This window comes from Lipophrys pholis (assembly GCF_963383615.2).
Source record: "Lipophrys pholis genome assembly, chromosome: 2".
Lineage (NCBI taxonomy): Eukaryota > Metazoa > Chordata > Actinopteri > Blenniiformes > Blenniidae > Lipophrys > Lipophrys pholis.
The window spans coordinates 10720748-10744489 of NC_137636.1; the positions used below are offsets into that span (position 1 = coordinate 10720748).

The following is a 23742-nucleotide window of genomic DNA, read 5'->3' on the forward strand; positions in this document are numbered from 1 at the left end:
TCTTTAAACCTGGAGTCTTAAAACCAGACTCTTTAAAAAATCATTTGGTTAGTTAGAAAGTACAATCATCGTCTTCAAATAACACTTAGGACTTAATATCCAAATTCATTAAACTGCACGTGGATTTTATTCATCTATTTTTTTTACCAGAGCTGAACCATCTTTACCGGTTGATAGATCTTCTGACCCAGGCTTTTTTTTTTTTTTTTTTTTCAAAAATAAAACCTGACCATCAAGATAAAACAAGATTTTGAACAGCATGTTAAATCGAAGCGGGCCTTATTTCTGGTTCCTCGTCGGCTCTCGTCAGACTCTTTCCACAGTGCGATTCTCCAAACGGCCTGCAGGAGGATTGTGCGTCTCACTGTTCACTTCACTTCACCTCCTGAACTTTGCTGAGAGTTTGTGGTGGGCGGGGACCTGCGTCTCTATTTCACCCTGCGATGGCAGTGATGGGAGGTCAGTGCAGAGGTGGTGCTTCGTCTGGTGGTGCACGTCTGCGGGGCAATTAACCGAAGAGAGTCGTTGGTGAGCAGCCTCACGCGTCGGAAGGTGATTGAACAAGGAGGCATGCGTTCATTTCTCTACTGCCTTGCTGTCCTCTTGACATTGTTTGAATGCATTTCCTCTGTTTGTTGCTGGATTCCAGCTCCGTGGCTGCTAATTGCTGAGTGGCCTGCCCTTCTCGTAGTTGCGCCAGTTGCTTATTATTGAGGGGATTGAGATGGAGTGGCGCCAGCAGACCACTGTCAGCTGTACACACGTTTTCACCGAGGCTCAACGCTGGATTGAGGTACATTACTTCATATTTTAAATATTTACAATACCCCCCCCCCCCCCCCCCCCCCCCCCCCCCCCCCCCACACACACACACACACACACTACCTTTTCCTGTTTATTCACCGTCCTGTTGAGGTGACTGGAGATGGTCAATATTACGTGTGAACACACAATATTTTGTATCAATAGTTTGTGGTGATATTACTTTTAATATGTTCTGGCTCAGCACTTTTGAACTCCCTGTGCCTGCCTACTTTACAAGCATATCTTTGGCTTAAAATGCAAAATACACCTTGATAAGACTCGGGGTTAGAGTCTGTCTCCAAATAAAAAAATAAAATAAAACTCCGTCTGAAAACGCTCTGTCCCTGTTCAGATAAGAATAATTTGACTACAGGACGACAACATTTCTGGGGGAAAGTCAAATGAATAGAAAGCGGTTCCTGATGTGATGGCTTTTCACCAGCTCTTGGCAAATAAGGTAGGCGGGCAGGCTTTGCCCTGCTTGCATTGTGGAGGATGTGGTTTTCAAGCATTGCAGCTTCTAGGCTGTCTCTGTCTCTTCCTGTCCAAGTACTGCACAAGTAGTAATCCTTAAATCATAAGCAATAAATAAAACTTGTAGACTGTGGGCACGGAGTGACGACCAAATCTAAATGGGACCATTAATGTCACTTGTGTTTGAGTAGATCATTATGAGAATTTTGTCCAGAGCTCTCTTGGCAGGAAGCCCGTGCCAATTTTACCCTTCTGTTTTCCTGCACCGGCGGATGAAAGAATGGGTGAGCAGGCATGAGATATGTGTGTTTGACAGGCGTGACGCAAGGCAGACTGCCTTTTAAATTGTGTCCCCCACTCTCAAATCACAATGGGGATGTGTTCGCGCTAATGCTTCCTGCTACAGGTTGCCGGATAATAAGCTCCCGTATATTCAACCATCCATGAATTGTTCCTATTTATCATTAGCACACGAGCAGCAGCAATTACATGCAACTGTTTGCTCAATGCCTACTGGACTCCGGGAAAGAAAAATATTGGATCAGCCTCCCCTGCATTATGTAAGCAGCGCAATTTAGTTTCTGGTGAAAGAGATGCAGCGCCGTCCAACTTTCCAGCCGGTGTTCTCCTGGTTTTGAATGGTACTCATCACCGTTTTACAAAGAGCCAGTCGTTCAAATTTGGCCACAGGTTTTGCTTCCATCACGACTTGTCAAATGTGCAGATTTAAAGCTTCCTGGGCTCATACATGAATACTAATCTGAAGACAAGGTGGAACCCAGGTGTTTGTTCAGCTTGTTGCACATGAATCAAGTCAGTGCATCTTAAATATTAAAAATTTCTTCTGGCTCCATGCGATGGCTGAATCACGTAGTAGTTTTTTTTTTTATGTTGATCTGTTTCAGCTTTGGCAAACTCCGCTTTTGAAAAATGAAGCAGTCTAGAGAAGTTTGCAAGTCAGAGCTGATATTTATTTAATCTGTGCCGTCTTTGGGACTGTTGTTTATCGAAATGACCAATTAAAGGTTGCTGCTACAGAACAGAGCATATATTACAGTAACAACCATATTATGGTTTATTGTGTTAACCTTGCGCTGCTTTGTTTGTTTGATTCCGCCGAGGAAGAATCTCTGCCCGATGCCCACTTCTACTAAAAAGGAATTGTGATTGTGGATTCCTAGGGGGACTAATTAGTGAGAAGAATAGCCTTTTGGGGCCCTCCTGTTAGTTATGAGCCCAAACCTTAACAGTCTCCTTTTTATGTCCTCATTACAAAGCCTTGTGCTTGCTCATGCCATGTAAAAATCATTTCACCTATGTTGTTTTTGAATACCTGTCTACACACATATATATATATATATATATATATATTATGGTTACTTTGAATTGTGGATGCATTTTAATGATTTTCTTTTATGGCGGAGCTTGTTAGTCTGTACCTGAAGTAAAAGAATCTTAATGGTATCCAGTTCTCTTAATTTGTTTTATAGTTGATGACAACTACTAAAAAGGAACACTGTCCAATGTGGACATAAGGATTCTTTTAATTAGTTTCATCCACCACTGTGTTTTTCTTAGTTTTCTCCATATTTATATTTGTTTCCCCGTGATACGGCTCTGGGTGTACATTGCCAGAAGCACATAATAGAACAACTTGTTCCTCAGTAGTTCAGACACTTTGAGATCTGTGTCAACGGCACTGTAGTGTATGAACTTTCTTCAAGTACTTTAGCACACATTTTGTGTGTGTACCTCATCTGAAATGTTGACATGCCATCAGAATATGTGAATCATTTATTCTATAAAATCCCCAGCATTGGTTTTAGTGAATTATAAGAGTAAGAGATTGCATTTGACAAACTTGATGGTTCTCGGTGGTGGACAACCTCGAACACAACTTGAAAATCATAAAATCTCCAGGGGCCCAGCAAACCACAATATTCACCATCAAAATATGAGCCTAAGATACATTTCCCCGAACCTGATACTGAATGATTCGATTCAGACGTGGGTTAAAGGAAATCAAGTGCATATTGACGCAAGTACAAAGATTTAAATCGCGTATTCGTTAGTAAAACCAGTGTTGCAGTTCATCACAGCTTTGATGCTGAATAGAGTCTAAAGTCACAATGCCATCAGGTCTGTCACCTACAGTGTGTCAGTAGTTTTGTTGAAAGTGTAATTTAAGGTCATTGGGTGGCACATCTTCCAATGGGAAGAAATTTCTTGGAGAAATAAAGTTTTTAAACTGGTTAATTACAAAGATACTTCAATTCACCTTTTAGTGCCCGTCAGTAGTTTTTCACATTTAGAAAATCACTGCCTGGAATTCCTTTTCACATTAAATTTTTTTTCTTTTCTGGGTACTCTTTTGATGAATATAAACTAATGCAAGACGTTGGTTTACAAGGCGTCTGAATGTGCCTTCTGGTACTCGGCTATTGGTAGCACTGCCTTTAGTTGTGTTCATTCTGCTTGCTGGCGACTGTGACCAAACCTTCTTTCAATTTGTTCACATATAATTTTCACATTTCCTATGATTTTGCTCCGACTCTGTGAAACAACGTTTAATTGGTTGTCAAACTTGCCATAGACATTGACTGCTATCTGAGAGTGGTCATAATGAGTTTACTCATTGGCATACATGCTGAACACATAATGTGTGAGCCAGGTCAATATAATGGGCTGTTATATTGACTTATTGTAGCAATAAATCCCTCCTTTATTTGCCATTATCAAATTAATGTATTGACTCTGCCTTCATAGTGCACACACTTAAATGCATCATCGAAGTACTTGAGCTTCATATTACTGCAGAAAACACCTATGAAAAAGCAACATTTAGTTGTACAGGTAACATTGAAGTTGAAGCATTTGTGAGAGAAGATCTGGTTGATTTCTTTTTTTTTTTTTTTTTTTTTTTTTTTTTTTAATTATTGGAGATAGCTATGATAGCATCACCTCCAAAATGATCAATATCCTTTGTAGAATTAACTAAATGTTGGTTGCATTCTATGCATGTTTTAATGGAGGAAATCTCATTTTTTCTATTTAGGAAGTGACTGGAAAATCCTTTGGTTGCAATGACTTCCGTGCTGCCTTGGAGAACGGAGTCCTGCTTTGCGAGTGAGTTATGATGCCGAGATTCAGAAGTGGTTTTTTTTGTTTGGTTTTTTTAAGGTCACACGCTGATTTCAGAGAATTGCTTTCAAGCTAGATTATCATGCACTGATTTTGAGGGATTGCAATTGGACTAAACTGCTGTTTTCAACCGCTCTGTACCAGCTTTATAGTAATTGTGCCGCAGAGCTTTTCAATGCAACATACCAAAGTTGTAACTGCTTGCTCACCTGTTGACTTACTGTTGACGTTTTTCATATTTGCTCAATTTTGTTTGTCCACAACGGTTGCACACATTAGCTCACGTGTCTGTTGAGGAAAATGCCGTGATTTGTAAAGAAGGAAATCGGGTTTTTAATGCATCGATTCTGGTTCTTGTAAGCAGTTATTGGCTGCTAAAGACATGCACGACTGTCAAAGCTGAGGCATTAAAGTTGAAGGCTGGCCTTGAAGGTTTACTTGGTGTTTCATCCGATATACAAGTTGATTACTTTTCTTTAATTTATTTGAAATTGATTAAATGTCTCATTATTCAGGAATAGATAACCTGGTGCTGAGGTGTGATCTGCTTGACGGGTATATTTATTTTTGCTAAAATATTGTTGTAACTTACAGCCTGATCAACCAGTTGAAACCTGGAATCGTCAAGAGAGTCAACAGGCTTTCTACTCCCATTGCTGGCCTGGTGAGTGTTGAGACCTCTCGCCTGTCTGTCTGTATGTATGTATGCATCTAATAAATGTAGGTTAGGAAATACAAAAGGCACCTCCAGCCAGGAAGTTTGACACGCTGTGTGGTTTCCTGTTGAAGGCACGGAGAGACGGTTGCTAAAGACAGAGTCTGAAGCGGCGTTTCCAACTACTGAATATGTATAGCTTTTTGGTGTTACTCTTATTGGCCTTTTCTTGGCTTCAGGCTGTTTTTCAATGATTTCATACAAGTATAATTGTCCAAATTGCCTAAAGCAAGGGCACGAAGGGATCAATCGCAATCTCCCTTGGGGGGCTAATAAATGCACTGAGCCCAACTGCAGATCCAGGAGTTGTGGTGATCATGTGGGATCTGAGATGCAGATGTGGTTTTAGAAAAATCATCAGGTACCTGTGACATCCTGTAGAGCCAAACTGTTAGTTTTGCATGCTCTAATTTGTTGAGTTGAATCCAATACACCCCACTTGGATGGCTCACTATTGATTTTTCTAGCCTATTAACTAAATGCAGAATGATTATCCCTTAGCTTCAAGACTATTAACCACTATGACTTTTGTAAGATTTCAGGCAGTTGTGATATTTTTGCATGATTTGATCTATGATGTATAATGAAAATTGACCAAATAATGCATCACTTTAAAGTTACAATGATTATAGCTTGCAGTTCAGTCAAATTTCAGCAGGAAAATCAATAATCTCCCCACCAGTCCATACACATTCAGAGTGTACCTGAAATGATAAAAAAAAAAAATTTACATTTCAGAAGTTGCTGTAGTCTTCTGACCAGGACATCATGCAGTTTGACATTGTCAAGATAAATGAACCTGACCACAGCCTGGTTTATAGTGCTTACGCTACAGCAAAGTTTTAACGTACACTATATTGCCCAAAATATTTGCTCAGCTATCCAAATCATTGAATTCAGATGTTGCAATCACCTCCGTGGCCGCAGGTATATAAAATCAAGCACCTACACATGCAGACTACTTCTACAAACACTTGTGAAAGAATGCGTCACCATCAGGAGCTTCAGTGAATTTCAGCCTGTTACAGTGACTGGATGCCGCCTGTGTAATATGTCCAGCTGCAGAGCGTTTGATGCAGATGTGTAAAGACTAATTTTAAATCCCATGGTTTAAGAATGGCATGTCACTCAAGTTCATATGCATGTGAAGGCAGGCGAGCGAATACTTTTGGCAATGTAGTGTACCTATCAAAGACTTTGACCACTGCTACCTTCTGTTATTTATAGCAGTAGATGGTGATAAGACGGCTTACCTTCCTGCTCACACAGGAAACTGCTCAGTGCGACAGACGGTGCACAGCAGAGCATGCTGACGAAGTGTGATGTCTGAACATCCAACAAAGCCGATTCTTGAAATCAATGTTTGAGTGGAGTTGATCAAATCTGCCGACTCTGAGCCAGACTGCAGGCTAATATATAAATACTGTTACCTGCCTCCATTGTAATGCATTTAAAAATATCTATGTTTCTTAGATGCAATGCTGTTCAAATGTTTTAATCGCCAACCTAACCCAAGTGGATCCAAAGACAATATCTGCTTGTGTTCTTTGCACGTTTTGCACAGTTCACCTCTTTTTTTTTTTTTTAATTGGATACATCTGGGATCTTGCAGGATAATGTCAATGTTTTCCTAACGGGCTGCGAGAAACTGGGACTGAATGAGTCTCAGCTCTTTCATCCAGGCGACCTGCAGGACCTGTCAACGCGTGCCACACTGAGGTAAAGTTTACTTCCACGAGCAGGAGTGAACCTACAAAACCATGTGCAACTGCGATGGGCCTGTCGATGGCTGCTGAGGAGTTTTTAATGACTTCATTACTGTACCATGATGTATCATTGGGTGAAATAATAATTGTATACTGGAATGCATTGCGAGATATTTTGTGGTGGCTGTCAAACGCACTTTTAAAAGAGGTATTGTTTGGTATCTGATTTAAAAAAAAAAAAAAAAAAAAAAAAAAGGGTGGGGGGACGTTGAATATGAATGAGCTGATTTGCATTGATAAGTTTGAGCATTGCCTGACAAGCGTCCGCTTCATATGAGCAGGCAGTCGAGTTCCCATAAAACTGGATGAATGCTGATTACCGAGCAACTGCAAATGAGGAGACTCGAGATGTCCCTTTCTTTTTTGCCCAACAGCTCTCTATTTCATTTGACTGGACAGTAATTTATTGCATTTTATTGGTGCGAAAAGTAGTCACAAGAAGTGCCTCACAATTCTATTCAAATGTTTAACTATCTTTACTGCTATTTTAGGCGCGATGAAAGCAGCAGAAGACTTAAAAATGTAAGTGTACCTTCATCCGTTTCATAATCTGCCCATATTTTTCTTTTCCTTTCTTGTCTCCTATATATTTACTTGTCATAGTCAGACAAAGCTGTACAAAACATCAAAGGCACCTACATCTTGGTCCACTTCACTTGGTAAAAGGCCGATTGGTGCTGTCAATAATGTAAAATAGCAAGTATGTTCACTGTTTTTTTTTTTTTTGTCAGAATTATTGGCACTCGAGTTCATGAAGTACAGCATATAAGAACAGACTGCTATTTTAATGAAGTAAACAATACAAACACAAACGCATTCGACAATATTTAACACCTGTTTAATTGATTGAAATCTGTTTTTCAAACTGATACCTTGTTTTTTGTTTTTTTTGAATTTCAAGATTCACATGAGCCTTTATAATTTGTTTCTATTAGGGGATTAGTTCAATTTCCAACAAAGTAAGGGTGGCCAAGCTGTCTGATCATTAGAAATATTATGAAAAAATGATGTACAGTATGTTACAGCCTACACGTTATCCCTGAAGATATTAAAATTCCCCACCAATTTGCACGTTAATAAAATGTTTTACTGTCATTAAACTCTTAAACTTTGTGAGAAAAGTGTTAACTTTGGAAAGGCTTTTTCCGAACATAGAACTCACAATACTTGCATATATACACAATTATAAATGCACTCAACACTATGCAGTATATCTGATGACCTTGAGGTTGACCTATTATTATGGTTCCAGTCCTGCATGAACTAAAACTTATTCCTGACCATTCACCTAATTGATGTGAGCGAGCAAACGTCTGTTCTTGTGGAGTATTCTTCCATCTTAAGAGATGGGCCACAGTCTGTGCTGTAGAGTTTCAGTTTTATCTCTCTGTAAAAGTTTACTGCATCAGTTTGTTAGTAATGGAGTAAGTCTCGCAAGGGAAAATGCACACTGCTGTAGAACAGTTTCTGTCATGCTGTGCGAGTCATTAAATGCATCTCTGTAATGATGAAATCTGAACATGATAGACATTTAGGAGCTAAATGTACTGCTCGTCGTCGGGCAAACTCGCTTTGAACAGAAGGTATCGGGTCATTCAGCAGGGCAACAAGCCAAAGCGCACACCGAGCAGCACAAAAGAGAAAAGATGGGCTCTTTTTAAAGTGGCCAGCTCTGGGTCCTTATCTAAATTCTACTGAAAAAAGGCTTTGAAGTACTTAAACCCACAATTGCAGATAAGATTTAATTTAATTCAAAGCTCAAACATGTCATTGTGGATGAGGAATTACCATCAGACTGTTGCATGATGCTCCATCTCTTTTCTAAGCATTCTCGTCATTGAAGCTAGATTTTCTGCTGTTAAGTTTGTTTTTTGCACATGTTTATCTGTAGTTTTGGCTCAAAATACATAATCTGACATCTCATTCAGATTTGTTGGTTGGTTTTTGTTCTTGTCTCTTAATTACTCACTTAGGTCATACTAAGTTGTCAGTGTCTTAATGACGTGTTTTCTATATATGCTCTTTAAACCGGATCTGTAAATCTATTTCCCCCTGCAGCCCAATTGTGTGTAATGAATGTGGAACATGTCAGCACTGCATGTGTCTACGCTTGTGTGCACTGCTGGCATTTCACATGTTTCAATGGTTATGAGGTTATGTGGCTATTTGGGAAGCCTCATTTGAATCGCACAATAGCTGATAACATGGACTCAGTAATGAGGCCGTTTGTTCGGGCACTCTCTCATTGAACTTGGTGGAGCTTTTTTTTCTTCTTTGAATTAACCAATTAGGGTCAATTTGCATCCATTGAATGGCAGCGTTTTGAAGCTTTCCTCCAACCAGATAAACTGAAGCACTTCATACAATGAATATCAATGTTACAAAACCAAGATCAAATACTGTAGCGGATCATTTTTCTAAATTGAATTCATACGGGAGAGAGATTATCCAAGTATTGTTGTCATTTATTTGACCTTTTACTTTCTCAATAGCTAAAACTCGTCTGCATTTGGTAAAAAAAAAAAAGGGCATCAAACATTTAAGTTGGAGATGGTTTACACATTGTACCTGTTTGCAAATGTAAATGTATGCCAATTTTTTTCCACATTTATAAAGGCAGTTTATCACTTATCAACCAAAATCAATAAGCAATTTTTTTTTCTCGTTATGTCATTTACTATAAATTTTGTCTTGAACACTTGAATCTGCAGATAAATCCATACAGAAGCAATTGATATCGCTAAAATGTAGATTTTCCATTTACTCCGAATTATGTAGTCAACTAAATGATCTGTGGGGGTTTAGTTTCCTCGTACAGGATCTTTGCGCTGCATAAACAGTATTCTACATTGTCCCTTTGTAACACAGGCTGGCGGTCTGCCATGTAGAAAGCCTGTCAGAAACGTCTTTCTTGCCTCGGGGCAAATTAGGAAATTGTGTCCATCGTACTGGCATTGTTAAAATGATAAAATTGTAAAGACTCATATTTCTCGTGTCTTTTTCTCAGCATCTTTACTAATGGTTGTCAAGTGTGTTCCTGTCATATATTGTGTACCACGGGAGGTGCCTAAAGCTGTCTTGTGTTCCTCCACCTCACAAGTGTTTCTTGTGCATTACGCTCCGATTTATTTATTTTCTCTTTACTCCAGCTTATATTGTTAGTTTGAAGTTGACAGCTAGAATTCATTTACCGGAGACACATTCTGCCATTTGGAGCAGAAAAGAGATTGAGGTCATTGTGAGGTGAAATTTTTGGGTATATTTTTTGTCAACTTCTTCCCAGGTCCTGATCACAATCTACTGGTTGGGTCGCAAGGCTCATCTGGACACATTCTACAACGGTCCGCAGCTTAATTTGAAGGCTTTCGAGGGGCTGTTGGGGTTGGCTTTGTCGAAGGTAAGCTGCTGTTCTTGGCTTTTAACAGGTGATCATATTTCATAACTTCTACGTTTCTTCCAATCATTTTATATTGAGGACAATCGTCAAAAACATGCTTGAATGCTTCTGCTAAATATTCACAAAGATGCTGTTATTAGACCATGACATGACTTCCTTTCCATCAGTGCATCTGATTGATGCCTTTAACTTTGAAAATATGTTGGAACATTAGGGGAAAAAATGCTTTAGTGTCCCTTTTCCAAATATAACTATCAAATATAAGGAAGTCACATTTGCTGTCATTTCTTGCCTCAATAAACAACTTAATTTAGGGAATCTTTCTGCTTAAAGTGATTGTTTATTTTGGTTGATTTTAATGCTTTTCCACAGATTCTATATTGGTGGCAAGTAAGAGGGCATCTTGAACTGTCCTCCGCAAAAATATTCTGGGACTGAAATGTTCAATTTACTTTGACTACCATTAAGCGCAAACTCTTTGTGAATGCAGGCTCTGGAAGATGGCGGTCATTTGTTGGTGAAAGACGGTCTGCACAGAGAGTGCCAGTGTGCGGAGAGAGACGAGTGTCAACACTTGAGACTGAGCTATAAGAGGGAAAACTCTACGGACAGCACAGAGTCTCCGGACACTCGGACGCCCCGCCCAAACACTGGCGGTATGTTTGTGCACCGTTCAGTCTAAAGCAATACTGAAGTGAGAAGCTTTCTGTGCCTCGGTGTTCCACCTTAAAGTATCACGTATACTACAGAAGCTTATGCAATGACTAATGGGTAGTCAAAAAGCCATTGTTGACGTAACAAAAAAACTTCTTGCTGGAGTGATGCACATCATTTTCCTTAAACATTTACCCACCTGCCAATTCCTGAGGAACTGGAAAGGGATTTCTTATGTCGCCATGTTGTTAGACTTACTCTATTTTTATTGGATGAACATTGTGTCATTGGTCATCGTGCCTCAGTGGACGTCAGTGATGGATTGTGCCAAGTTCCACACTCTGGTGATAAAGCGTGTGTGATGGGAGAGGCTGAAATAGTTGGCCCGATGCTCCCGAGCAGATTAGTTGTGTGAAGACGCCCCAGTAAAGGCTTCTTGATTCTCTTTGACACAACCTATTTAGTTCTTCAAGCTGAGAGTTGATTTTTTTTTTTTTCTTTCTTTAATCTAATTTCCTCAAGGTGCTTTTTATGTTAATTGTCCACAGGTTGTGGAAGTGACGCAGAAGCTGAGCAGGTGTTCAAGATGGAGAGCACGCAGCAAAACAACGACCGGATCCCGACACCACTACTTCGAAGTAAACAGGCTCGGGAGGAGAAGAAGAAGAGTGGCACCTGTGCAAGTACACTTTCCAGGTAATCTCAATACATTTTTGTGCTGTTCCCTGAGTGAACACAGCTTTACTAACACTGATCTATAACTGGTTTAGGTGTTTCGTTTTACTGCTGAACATTAATCTGCCTTTGTGTGATTTGGATTGGGGAGAAACGTGTTTAAGTTGAGTTATTTGTGAAAAAATGTATACTTTGCTGAATCTCATTTTGAATCAGAAACCTGCTTCTCTTCAGGCAATGGAACAAGTCCTGACAGTAATTTAGAAGCAGATTTGTTTTTCTACATACTGTTCCCTCTTCCCAAAAGATTGTGGCAGGAACCTAAAGGTCTTCGAAACTTATCACTTGTCTGCAACGTGAAAAGATATCATTGCTGTTGTTTCCTGGGGGGGAATTGGAAAAACACTTAATAGTCTAATGTGAGAAACTTAGTTCTGATAAATTGTGCTCGCACGTCTGTTACTCGGTTGTTCAAGCGGGTCTTCTCGCAATTGGAAGGTTGCAGGTTTGATTCCCTATCTGTCCACATATCGAGTGTCCTTGAGCAAGACGCTGAACCCCAAACTGCTCCCAATGGATGAATTGAGCATTTTGCATGGCAGCCGCCTCCATGGGTGTGTGAATGTGATTAACAATGCTTACGCCGTGGAAACGCGCTATAGAAGTGAAATCCTTCTACCATTTTACCCAGGTTTTATTTTTTGTACCTGTTGTGTTAAGTTTTAGTTTTAACTGATTTGGTGTGATTAGAAACTGACCATCCTATGAATGCAATCAATTTGTAGGTGCCTTAATGCTTTTTATGAATCTTGGTGTATACCAAAACGGACTTGAGCTGTAGTCAAGTCATTTTTTGGTCCTTGCTTTGCTCAAACTAAAGTTGAAACGCACCAAACAGGAATTGATGGACTTTGATGCGCCACTCACTTGTCGAATATTGTAACTGATGTGTACAATGGAGACATTCTTCCTTCTGTTTTGACGGCCTTATACATCCTATAGGCTGCTGGTGAGTTGTTGGCAACTAAAAATGATACCACAGTGATCCAACATGGTATGATTTGCATTCAGTCTTGTATAGAGTATGTCATGGGAGTTGGTCCACGGGATATAGACCTCAACAACTGTCCAGCATTAGTTTTGCTTATCGTCTTATACTCTGAACTTACTCTGAAATATGAGTGCAACGTAAACCGGACTCGAGTGTGAACTTGAGTCTTAGACAGCAGAACTGCCGCACAAGCATGAAAAATGTCTTAACCCTGAGTGGATGACTGGGTTTATTTTTGATTTTATGGCTGTATGGTTGTCAAATGAACGGTGAGTGAGTGCTTCTGGCCCTTTTTTGAAAACAACTTTTAATATCTGACAGTTAATCAATATTGCTGTGTTTTTGACTGTATTGGGAAGCTGCATTTTTTTTATTTTTTTTTTTTACAACTGGGTGAATGATGGAATGTTCATAATGCACACGTATAGTGGGCTCCCCCCCCCCCCCCCCCAATGACCAGTATAAATCTGCAACGCTAAATTTCTCTGCTTTATCGTACTTTTTGAGTTGAGATGTCAAAATCAAGTGTATGAGACACTTCTCACAATCACACATTTATAGTAGGTCAATACAACCATCTCTCAGCTATTTAGGCTATTATCATCCCAGAGTTTATTCATTTAAATTTATGTTGCCATTAAAGCCCAACTGAGTGTTTCTGGTGATTCGCAACAAAGTCTTGAGAAACTGTTGAAATTATCATTCACACAGACCTTTGCCCTTGGGTCTGAAGTTTATAAGAAGGCACACTAACTTTTATTTTATACAAATAAAACGCACATTGTTTGAGGACTTGAGGCCTTGGCAGTAATCCTTTTAACATAGCTGTTGTGCTCTATGCTCTGCTTTACTGTGTCATTACTCATCCATGTTTTCAACAACTTTTCTGCTCGGAGATTCACAAAAGGTTGGGAGGATATGTAAAATGTAAATATAAACAGGACTTGCAAATGTATTCTTGTTGAATGCCGGTGAAGCATTCTGTAAGTGATTTAATTAAGTTATTTGGCAACTGGCCAATCGGACTGCCACTGTAAAATGCTTCTTTTATACTTAGTCTCCAATCTGTGAAAAGTGTATAGAAATGTTTGTCGCTACAATCTCATGTTGAGGGACATTGCTTTAGTCTAAATTGCTGCACAAGCCGTGACGCAGACTGAATAGAAAATAAACTACGCAACTGGTTGTCCACTGTTTTAATATTATGAAGTTGTATTGGTGCATCAGGGTTCAGCTGCTGGGAAACCTTTTGTAAATGCTGAAAATAATAGATGGATTTTTAGAGAATAATCAATGCTCGCATCCAAACAATGGGTACATCAGAATAGTCCCGCCATTCTCCCTTCCTAGCTACTTTCCCTTAACCCCATGGATGACGTCATGGGGTTAAGGAAAGGGGTTAGGTTTACTAAAGGCGATCACGTTGTTGTGACTGACTATTATGACGTCACTTAGTGAAAGTGCGGTCTGACAGACGGCGACGCAGATGAGTGCCGTCAGCCGTGCTGAAAAAACAAAAAATGGGCAAAAATGGACTACAAAAAGTGCATTTATAACACTTTCCCCTGTGCCTCTAATCGCTGATGCAATCTCAAATATCACAAAGTTTTTTCCTTTGATTTCAATTCAGAGCCTGCCGGGTGAATAATCAAGCTGAAAATAGGCTGGAAAAAAAACTTTACTGTGTTCGTTTTACAACATCCGCACAACATTCATAGTTGGGATATACCTGTAGGTTTTGGATTATTTAAAGTTGTTCAAGGCATATTAATGCATGTGTAACTTAACATGATCTGCTTTGAGTCATCGTTTGTTTCCCTGAACACTCGGATGAGTGGGTCCCTTTAAATGTTGTCACCGCAAGGAATTGTTTCCGATGCTAAAGTTGGTTCTAAAGAAAGCATTGAGCCTCCTTTCCTTATAAAACTGAGAATTTGAACGTTCCTTATCATGACCGCCGCTAAACACTTCCGGGGTGAAGGAAAAATAGGAGGGACTATTCGGCTGTACCCAAGGTCTTATCAAGAGTTGGGTCATGCATCATTAAGCATGACAATGCTGGAGTACATACTGCATCCATCACAAGAGTCTGAACTTGAATATCTTTAATCAGTAGATTTATTAAGACTCTAGAAAAGACTATAGCTAGCATTTTCAATCCTAGATGGAAGAAACGAGTCATATTTTGCAATTTCTTATTAGCAGTTTGGCAGTTCCTCATGGTGTTCAGGCCTGGTTAGACACTGTGGGATTACGTCTGATCCTTTAAACGGAATCTTCAGCAGGTCAGCTTGCATGGTGAGTTTTGTCACTCTAGTATGAACCCAAGCTGATCCCACAAGTGTTCATTGGGTTTGAGGCTTCATAGTTTCTTCATATTTTATACATCGCCCCAACCCTTTGGGATTTTGAAAGCATTGTTTAACGCGAACCTTAAATGTTAATTACAAAATACTGTGAATGCTTGAACGTTGTGATGTTTGTCTGGTCATCACTACAGACACAGCTGTACCACTCTTTACTGCAGCACTGTAGACGCCCCTTTGTCTCCTGAACCACACCTCACGGTGTCTCCTGATGAGCACGTCATTGACGATGAGCTTTTCCTGCAAACTTCCTCTGAGGAAGACTCTGAAGAGGATTATACCGATCCAGATCCTGTCCTGGATGATTTGTATTTCCGACGAGTTCAACAGACCCACCATCGAACTTCTACCAACACCAACTATGACCGTTTCTTACCACAACAATGGACGCCTGAAGAGGAGACTCGTGTCCGCAAGATCTACCTCGGCTCCCAGACACGCCCCTGGTATCGTAAAATGCTTAACCTAAGGTTTGTTTGTTCTTTTCCCCGCTCTAATGCAAAGCAGGAGTAACAATGCAAGTGGGAAGCCAGGTTTACTAAAAAGTGATGCAAAGCGGAAACTGCAATTTGTATAATGCCTAATTTGAGATTCTGCTCACGCTTTGCTTTAAAAACTGATCAAGGTAGCTGTTGGATAGCTTGTGGGCTTCAGTTTGACTTAACTGCTAATCTGTACATCTGAGATGCCAGATGTTTTTGTATTAACACCTAAACTGCTATGGCATGGTAAACTATTCAGCAGTGCTTTTGGCTATAGTGTTATATAGTAGTGTATATAAAACCATCTTAATTAAACTGCAAAATAAATCCTTGTTTGCTTAGCACGGGATTAGCTAGCAGTAATTTGCAAGAAACTAACGCCACTGAACGCACCTTCTTTCGATTGATATATTTCTTCTATAACTTTGTCACATGATCAGAAGTAGGACAGTCATCAAATGCATCTCTTGTTGTCTCCCTTTGACTGCAGTCGTAAAGCCTTGGCGGTTACCGACGCGTTTTCTTGGGACGTGACATCGGCGGAGCAAAATACGTCGGCCACATCTGTAGAGCTTCAGAACCATTTCGAGAGTACCTTCTCTGGCTGAACATCGTCTCCTGATGTGAAAATCTGCACGCTGTGTTGTTGATGCACCCTCTAAATGCCATTTCAGTTTGTAAAGTAGTATTTGCAAACGTTTTAAGTTATTGGGGGGGGGGGGGGGGGGAAGCTTTTCATTTATACCTTGACTGATATTTTCCTAAGCATTATATTTTGTTTGCGTTTACTCTCACAGCTTTTAATAATGCTGTTGTGTGGAGGTTTTGATAGCATCATGCTGAGTGATTCATTTGTTCACACATGAGTCATGTGCTGTTTGACTTTTGTAGCCATAACAGAATCATGTTGTTCATTATGCTTTGTGTGCCAACTGTGTTTTTCAGTTTGCGGCCTGTTTTTAAAAAACAATTGTTGGAAAATAAAGCCTTTGATATTTGGTTTGAGTTACTGGGTGTAATAATTTGCATATTGCAAAGGTTTTTAAAGACATTTCTTATTCTGTGGTCTGAGTGTCATTCAGCTGTGTACCTTAATGTGTGTTCCTAACATTGCATTTCCCACTCCAGGCTTTGGTCATGCTGGGCTTTCACCCTTTGGTTCACCGACTGGTTTCTTTTGTTAAACCAGGTGCATTTTTATCTGAAGGCGTTTATCAGTCTTCGTGTCTGTCTCTCTGGTTCTGTAGAGCTTGTCAAATCCAGGTCAGACCTGAGAGACCGCTTCAGGTCAATCCTGGCTGGATTTGGTAAGTCCTGAAGTTTCAAGTACAAAGTTGGTGCAAAACCATTAAATACAGCTCTGACCGTATCTACTTTGTCGCTGCTTTTGTTTGCTTTCAATGTAATTGAATGCTACAAATGGCGGTAAACCTCGTCACTGTTGCATTTCTCAGCAAAGACGTGACACTAGGATTTATGATAACATACAACATGGTTTGTAATCGCAGTCTTGGTCTCTCCTATGAAATTGTGTCACAATTCTGAAATACTGCTTGCTAAGTGCTGCTCTAAGTTACTTCGGTGTCACGTCTGACATCCTCTGTTGCCTACAGCAGCACTCATATACTTGTTTCAAGTGATGGTTGCTGTGTTATCTAGACAGCAACATCTGTTGCCAGTTACAGTGCTGCATTGCATGACTCTCCTGCTTGCACTTGGCTAAGGATTCTGTTGTGTGAATGCAGAATGTGTTGTGTTACAGCTGGTAATACTGTGGCCCGGGCTGTCTGTTGCCTTTGTGACATCCTGCCATGTAACTGTCTGGTATGTCCATGTGCTTGTGTATGCTGGATTGCCGTGCTACAGTACAATCGATTGTACTTGTTGTGCTACGTGGTGCTCAAACTGTCATTTTCACACAATATTAATCTGCTGCATCATCTATATATTATTTGCTCTCTATATCCATCACTGTTTCAGTATGCTGCCTTTTTTTTTTTGTTGTTGTTGTTGTTTTTGTCTGTCTGAACCAGGAGCAAATCTCTCAATGACATCCCGATGTTATACCCTGTGCGTAAAGTCTCTGATGGAACCCCAGTTTATGATGAAGGCCAGCGCTCTGGCCTGGCAAGACAGTGGAGTCAAGAAAACAAAAGGAAGTGTTTCGTTGCTGCCAAGGACAGCGAAGCACAATGGCAGGATGTAAGTCATGTCCTAAAAACAAAAAGGTTGGCAGAAGTCTCACAAGGTCTATTTATTATCTGTTCAAAGGCTATCGAGTACTGCTTTCTCTCGGAGAGGACATGTTTAGTTCAAATTCTTATTTATTGTAGAACTTTTACAGGGTAGAAAGTTGAGATTGTTTCAGGGGTCTCCAATGTTTGTTGGACTTTATTGTAAAGTTAAAGTTTGTCAATTGTAGTCTCAAACAAAATCAGGTTACCACGTTTGGTGGTTTAGCGTTATACAAGTAGACTTATGTAGATAAGTGATTTTCAAACCTGGTGGTTTGCCCCAGATGAAATAAAATGAAATGGTCAACCTACCGAGATTAGAAAATTGTCCTGGAGGCCGGCCAATCAAAACAAGGCGCACTGTTCGAGTAAGGAAGTTTAAGTGACGGAAGCAAAAATGTCTTTTCAAATACAACTGAGATGCTGCGTAAACGGCACATATGATGGATTATATTTTGCCATTTGTGGAGCCATGAAAGCTACAATAATGGGATTCCAGAAGATGGGGGGGATGAATATTTTAGGCCAATGAAACTGGAAATGTATCATTATTCACAAAATAAATACTTGATAGACGGTTATATCAATACTTCGTCATGGAGGGCCCGGAGGCCTGTTTTAGGTTGCCCTCTTCCAATAATGTGTGCATGCATATATAATGGGCATCTAGTCAACAGCCTTTTGGCAGAATTTCATGATGCATTAGTCAGATTTGTATTTTGAAAAAGGAACACACATAAAACATGCTGCTGCCCGGTGGCCTTACAGGACCAGAGTTGAACAAAACTCATAGTATGAAAATGATCGAAGGACCTGCTAAATAATTTCCTCCGGTCAGAACAGGGTAGATTTTCATTACTTTTCTCAAGAAGTAACATTTGCACTCAAACAACTGTTCTATGAAGTATTGGAAGGGAAATTAAGTATCTTGAATAAGTCAGCGGAATTGTGCTGAAGGCCACCGCAGTTATACTTTTTTGTTTTGTTAGGACTTTACAAAGTGGAAGAATCGCCGCAGGAGCACCAAGGGTGACCTTCGTATGAAATCGCAAGACAGAGAGCATGTCATTAACCAGATGACCAATGGGGCCGTGAACTACGAGAAGGATGGAGCACAACGTGGATTGGTGAAGAGGTACACTGCGAAGCTTGTACTGTCAGGAGCTGTTCACTAGTATTCACATAACATGTAAACGAGTTGCCGGTCTTGCTTAATAACTTGGTGAACTCGTAATATGACACACACCCTTTCACCCCATGTTTTCTGCTTCTTTTATTACACCGGCTCCCCTTCCGTTTCGTCCCCAGAGACCAACTGTCGCCACGGAAGCATAACGCTGCCTCTCAGCCTTACTCCGCCTCTCCTCCATCAAAATCCTTAAGCTCTGATCTGCGGCCACACACTCGCGCTCCGCTGACCCGCAGCTACGCCACTGAGGCAGCTTTCAGCCCCTCAGCTCCACTTAGTCACCATAACTCAGCCCACACTTGGGTAAGTTTGCAGTTATGTATTTTCTTTTTTTTTTTTTTTTCCCCCATCTGACCATTATGAATGCTTTTTGCTACTTTGCGATAATTGCGGTCAAAAAGGCCACATGAATGATCACTTGAAAGCTTTCTCAGGTACGAGTGCAGGTGTGCAAGGTGGAAGAAAAAAAAAAAGTTTTGTTTTACAGTGTGACATGATGCTTTACAAATTGGCTGCTGGTGTCGACTTATTTTCTTTCAGGAATTATCACTTGGAGCCATGCCTGCCTCTGATGGTGGGAACATCCGGCAAGAGGAGACCTACTTCGCTTCCCTGGCTTCAGATGGAGCCAGAATTGCAACTCCTTCTCTGGACTGCCATTTCAGCTCTCGCGACCAAGTCCGAGTCCAGGACAGCCCCACCGCTCCCCAGTCCACCTCTGAACTGACCAAGCCAGGCAATGTTTTCATCAGCCAAATCTCCACATTTCTAACAACCATAAAGCCCAATGAGACTGCAAAAGCAACCTCAATCAAGAATTCTACCGTATTACTGTCAAGTCATGAGAAACAGTCAATGTGCGTAAATTCAGAAGTGAAAACTCAGGATCTGTGTCCCGATGCAGCTAATAACAGAGACGTTAATGCCCTAGAGGACTTGTCACATCAGAATCACTCCAAGTTTCCAGAAGAAAGCAAGCTGTCATACTTTGATCCAGCAGCAGTGAAGACTAAGACCCAGCAAGCTGCAAGTGTCTACAAGTACATGTCCGGAACTTCTCCGTGGTCCGGCTCAGCCAGCCTTCCCCGCGGTTACCGGCGATCTGACAGCTCACCCCGTCTCTCCTCAGCAATCACAGCAAGACCCTTTGTGACCAAGCAGTCCACGATGTCCTCACTACCAAGACTGTGCCGTGTGAGTTCAATGCTTTCTTTATAGAATATGTCCATGGTGAATGAATTACTTTTTGCACAGCAAGTTGCAATCTAAAAACATAAATCCAGATTTATTTATATAGAAATGATTACAACATGGCACTGTCACAGATAGTACCTCAACAATCCTACATGACCAAGCATTGCTCACAGTGAAGCGGTAAAACTTATTTTGAAGGGGAAAAAAATGACCACTGCTAACCCTATCAGGTGGCACCTTTCTCTTTTAGGGGATAGAGTGAGGAAATGAGAGGCATCAGACAGTGAGCTAATCCACTCGCAGGAGTCGCAGATTATGAACTTCGAGTTCCACTATAAGAGATCCTGCAAGAGGACAGAACACAGATTACAGATTAGTGGCATGTGATGGTGACCTATGAATTGATGGAGCATGCGACAAGAGGGAGGCAACGTGCAATAAAGAGGGGTTTCCCAGCAGTCTCGTCCTATAGTAGCTTAACTATAAAAAGGTTGAGATTGACCTGAGCCACCTCTAACTGTAAGCTTTAACGGAAAAGGAAGGAGCCTGATAACTGAAAGCTCTGCCTCCTGTCCGACTTCCAGAAGAATGTATCTGTATCAATTAATACCGTGCCTAGTTTCCAGGCACGATATTAACCTAATGAAGCTTGTTCTTGTGAGCTTGTCACAATTGTGAGTGTTTACTAGTGCTTTTGAGTTCTTAAATTTGACACCGACTTTATGGTCATCATGCTGAGAGGAGTAAGAGCAACAGTGTGGTTAACAGTACGTAGTAGCTGCCATCCTCCCTCTCTGCTGCTGTCAGAAAAAATTTTTTTTAAACTGTCGTTTTTCAACCGATAATTCATTCAGGTTTCAAATCCTGTTTCAAATCCAATTTTGAAATCAAGGCACTCTCCAGGCTCTTTTGACTACACTGATGGGGATAAATGGCTGGACAGTGGGGAAAACAGTCGGCAAGTCTGCGCCTCTACAAAAAAAGCTAAAAATGTTCACTCTGAAGCTCAACATCTTTTGAAATACAGAGACGGACCTTTTAACCTGCTGATTTTCTTTTCTCACCATCAGGACTGTTTCAGTTCTGGCTGAATGGCAGTTTAGTCTTGGGAAAGGTGCACAGGGACTTATTAAGGGAGCTGATTCGGCTCCAGTTAGTGTAATGAGAGAATTTAGTGTGTGTGTGTGAGTGGTCATGTATCCTTATCATGTGTGTACTATATGGGAGCAAGCTTGTGTTACTCTTTTCATGATCGCCCTCATTAATAATAGAATTCCTGCTGTACCAGTGTGAACATTTTGAACCCAGTACAAGATTGCACACTTCCATTATCACACCGGTCTGCTAGTTACAGGCAGTCAGCACCCAGCTGTCCTACATCAGTGCTGCGAGGTCTAATGTGCAGCCAAATTTATTTTCACTGTCCTCCTAACAGCCCATGTTTTTGTTCATCTGCAGGTGGATGATAACCAGGACCTGCTGTTAAACACTGAAAAAGATTCCTCACCCACCAATTCGGCACCTAAGAGACAAACTGCAACGGTCTACCTTAGAAGCCAGCAGTCCTCTGTCAGACAGAGGAAAGCCCACCAGGCAAAGCAGGTTAGCACAGAGCAGGGGAGCAGTGCCAGTCCCTTCACCCAGGGATCCTTTCAACTTGTTCAACCCCACCTACTGCCTCAGCCCTATTCAAACCTACCGCACCACCGAAACAAAAGCTTGTCTTCTCCATCGAATGGAAGCACTGATCCTGGAAAGGTATGCATATTGGGGTTTTTCAACTGTAAAGATTGATGCACTTGTACCTTCTGACAAAATCCACCACTAAACGTGTAAAATTAAAATGTGGATCAGTCATATACTGCCCTTTCTGAGATGTTATGAGCTTTGAAGGCTTACAGCTGTGAATGAGCTCAACCTTAATGACCTCTAATGTAGTAAGAAATGGCTCCCATTAGAATGGTTTTCATCATTTGCAATCAGTTGATTAGTCAGTTGATCACATGAAACAATTACACTATGAAATAATTTATCACCAAACACATTTGAGCTCGTCACTTCAAGAAAAACGGTAAGGGATTAAGTGGTTGACAATTGCGTTCTATTTTGGTGAGCTACTTTCATTATTCTTGTGCTGTTCTCACACCTTTTGGACACAATGGATTATTGGTCCTCTGATAAATGTGACTTTTGGTCCAAACACTTCAACAAGCCAGCATGCCATTCGGAAGGTTATGTTGATAGATTTGGAGACACTGATTGAGTAAGATACTTCCTCTTAGAGCACCATCAATGGTAACTTGCACCTTACCCGAATCTAATTAATGTAATTAGCTAAAGAATGAAAATGTCTCAGAGGGAGGTCAGGGCCTTTTAAAACGTATTAGTTCCAAACATGGTGTGAGTGTGTGTGTTGCTCTGTTTTTGTCTGGTTAATAATGCGTCCACCTCATTTAGAGTGTGTGCTGTAGGAAGGTCAAACACCTTCAAATACAACACGATTTTACACTAAAAGTAAAAGCCTTAATATAATTCAGCATCAACGACTACTGAACTGGTAATTCAGTGTATCCTGTATTGCATTTGTGCAGCATGAGCCTTAAGTGTCTAATTTCCACCAGGAAGAACAAGACATTGGATCACTGGGTGTCAGCTTTACCAGTCTGTGTATGTGTGCGTTTCAGGTGGATCGCAGGGACATGAGAGTCAGCCTTACTCTCAAACCCAACAGCATACCAGGCTTTGGTCTTCAGACTCACTGGGACTCCACGGGGGCAAGAGTCAAATCCATCACACCTGGTAAGATTTCTGCAAAACTATGACTCATCAAGGGTTTAATTTTAGTCTAAATGCAGGGAAATTACCTTAAGCTCAGGTCTTTGAACACTTACTCTGTGATGGAAAAGCAACATTGTGATTGTACTTTGAGTGAATGTCCTGTTGAAAAAGAAAGAAAACCAACTGCATGGAACAAAAAAGCTGCCAGTCACATTTCATTCACACTAAAGAGGTGCAAACTAATGATGGTTGCTTTGTTGATAGAGAAAAAATGTTGCAGAGTGGGAGAGTTGTACAATTGAAGTCATTTCTATACAAAGATGAAGAGAATTTTGAAAAATGTTTTTGAATTCTTACTGTATCGATTCAAAAGTCAAAAAAAAAGTTATATTAACATTGTATTCCATTTTTTCACAACACAAGTTCCTCTAAATTGCTAAAATGTCGCCAGTGATTTATAAGTCAACTATGAATTATTCATGAGGAGTGAACAAGGTGTCACTTACTCACTGCTACGTAGTTCTGGCTTACTGGCCCACTTTTCAATTTGGAACACCATCCTGCTGTGGATTAAGCAAATACCTCCCGAAGCTGTTGCCTGTTTATGTTGTCCTCACTGTCATCTCTCTTCATTTTCCGCTCCTCCCTCAGGCAGTCCCGCGGAGCTCTGCCGGCTGTGTGTGAACGATGAGATTGTGGCTCTTGATGGCGTTTTGGTGGCACGCATGAGCTACAGCCAGTGGAAGGATAAAATGGCGTCTGCGTCGCAAACTGGCGAACTGACCATGGACATTAGACGCTATGGCTACAAGGGTATGATTA

The 23742-nt window shown here is 40.7% G+C and overlaps 1 protein-coding gene across 6 annotated transcripts in view; it reads left to right on the plus strand.

Moving 5' to 3' along the window:
* The first annotated feature begins 448 nt into the window (after nt 1-448).
* Nucleotides 449-23742, plus strand: part of LOC308126291 (LIM domain only protein 7-like) — a 30866-nt gene continuing 7572 nt past the window's right edge. For 3 of the 6 annotated variants that reach the window (XM_080490544.1, XM_080490547.1, XM_080490546.1), the window contains exons 1-17: nt 449-552; nt 650-793; nt 4334-4404; nt 5014-5083; nt 6747-6853; nt 7392-7422; nt 10184-10297; nt 10788-10953; nt 11500-11647; nt 16773-16832; nt 17559-17727; nt 18749-18894; nt 19068-19251; nt 19489-20142; nt 21601-21900; nt 22827-22941; nt 23572-23733. In XM_080490544.1, the coding sequence (XP_080346670.1) occupies nt 725-793; nt 4334-4404; nt 5014-5083; nt 6747-6853; nt 7392-7422; nt 10184-10297; nt 10788-10953; nt 11500-11647; nt 16773-16832; nt 17559-17727; nt 18749-18894; nt 19068-19251; nt 19489-20142; nt 21601-21900; nt 22827-22941; nt 23572-23733 (2566 nt within the window). In that variant the 5' untranslated portion in view covers nt 449-552; nt 650-724. The remainder of the gene's footprint in view (nt 553-649; nt 794-4333; nt 4405-5013; nt 5084-6746; nt 6854-7391; nt 7423-10183; nt 10298-10787; nt 10954-11499; nt 11648-16772; nt 16833-17558; nt 17728-18748; nt 18895-19067; nt 19252-19488; nt 20143-21600; nt 21901-22826; nt 22942-23571; nt 23734-23742) is intronic. The other 3 variants (XM_080490548.1, XM_080490549.1, XM_080490545.1) reach the window with 2 other exon arrangements.